The sequence below is a fragment of the Parus major genome, chromosome 11 (genome assembly GCF_001522545.3).
Source record: "Parus major isolate Abel chromosome 11, Parus_major1.1, whole genome shotgun sequence".
NCBI lineage: Eukaryota > Metazoa > Chordata > Aves > Passeriformes > Paridae > Parus > Parus major.
This window is the reverse complement of record NC_031780.1, coordinates 19445196-19446419: the sequence shown is the minus strand read 5'-3', so window position 1 is coordinate 19446419 and position 1224 is coordinate 19445196. Positions and strand designations below refer to the sequence as shown.

Sequence of the window (1224 nt, the reverse complement as noted above, 5' to 3'; positions counted from 1 at the left end):
CCTGGCCTTGGGCACTGCCAGGGATCCAGGGGCAGCCCCAGCTGCTCTGGGCACCCTGTGCCAGGGCCTGCCCACCCTGCCAGGGAACAATCCCTGCCCAAGATCCCATCCAACCCTGCCCTCTGGCACTGGGAGCCATTCCCTGGGTCCTGTGCCTCTTTGCAGGCTCCACAGGAGTCCCTCAGCCTGATGCTGAGGGTGTTTTTCTGATCACAGCTGCCTTATTCCCCTGTCCTAATACAAAACACCTTCTTTAAAATACCTGTAACCCTAAAATCCTTAAAGGCAGATTTTCTTCTCCCCTGTTCCCCTGAACAAGCTTCACTGTACCATTCACAGCATGGTTGCATTTTCCAAAGGTGGCTCTTCCATGGAGGGATTTTGTTGCTGTTGGGTTTGTTTTGGTTTAAAAAACAAAAACAGCCCAAGCCCAGTTATGGTTAGGACTAAATATTAAACTGGTCTTGTTTCTGGCATTTCAAGTTAACATAAAGTAGGGCACATTGTATCTGAAGAACCCTCAGTGTTCACAACTCACACTTTTAACACACAAATTCTCAAACTGACATAGAATTATTTTATTTACACATCACCTAAAATGCATCTTTGGCATTTTAGACTGGATTTTATTGCTGTATAACATACAGAGACAGAGACAGCTGGCCAATTAGTTCCCAGATATCTGGAGGAAAAAGCTTCCCTTTTTTTTCCCACCCAAAATTCTTTTTTTTCCCCCTTCCCTCTCCAGTGCATGGTTTTTACAAGTTCCATTAAAAGGAATAACTCAGGAACTTTCTGAGAATCCATTTTCCATGGTGGAATAAAAAAGAACCCACCCTATTTTTAAAAATCAGATTTGAAAAAAGATAACCTAGAAGTGTATTTGTGGACATCACTTTTCTCTGTACAATTTTTCAGGTTCAAGAAAACTTCCAAGCAGAAGTTAAGCTCAGAACAAGGAGCAGCCCAGCAGATAGGTAAGGACATGACCACGCTTCCTGGCAGGAATTAGAAGCAGCATTCTAACATTTGAAGCCTCAATCAGTGGGTTTATTGACTTTTTGTGGCTTTTATTATCTGCCTTTTCACTGACAGATAAATGAAATTAAAGGCTTATTTTATCTTGATGTAGAATAAAAACAATTTAGGGCTTATCAGAAATCTTGGGTTTCAGCCATCAAGTATTCTCTGAATTAGATGCTGACAGGATGGTGTGAGTATTAC

The 1224-nt window shown here is 42.2% G+C and overlaps 1 protein-coding gene across 1 annotated transcript in view; it reads left to right on the top strand.

The window, feature by feature from the left end:
• Nucleotides 1-1012, top strand: part of LOC107209663 (CCHC-type zinc finger protein CG3800-like) — a 49420-nt gene extending 48408 nt beyond the window's left edge. The window contains exon 3 of the mRNA XM_015639570.1: nt 919-1012. Within this exon, the coding sequence (XP_015495056.1) occupies nt 919-1012 (94 nt within the window). The remainder of the gene's footprint in view (nt 1-918) is intronic.
• Nucleotides 1013-1224: the final 212 nt, after the last annotated feature.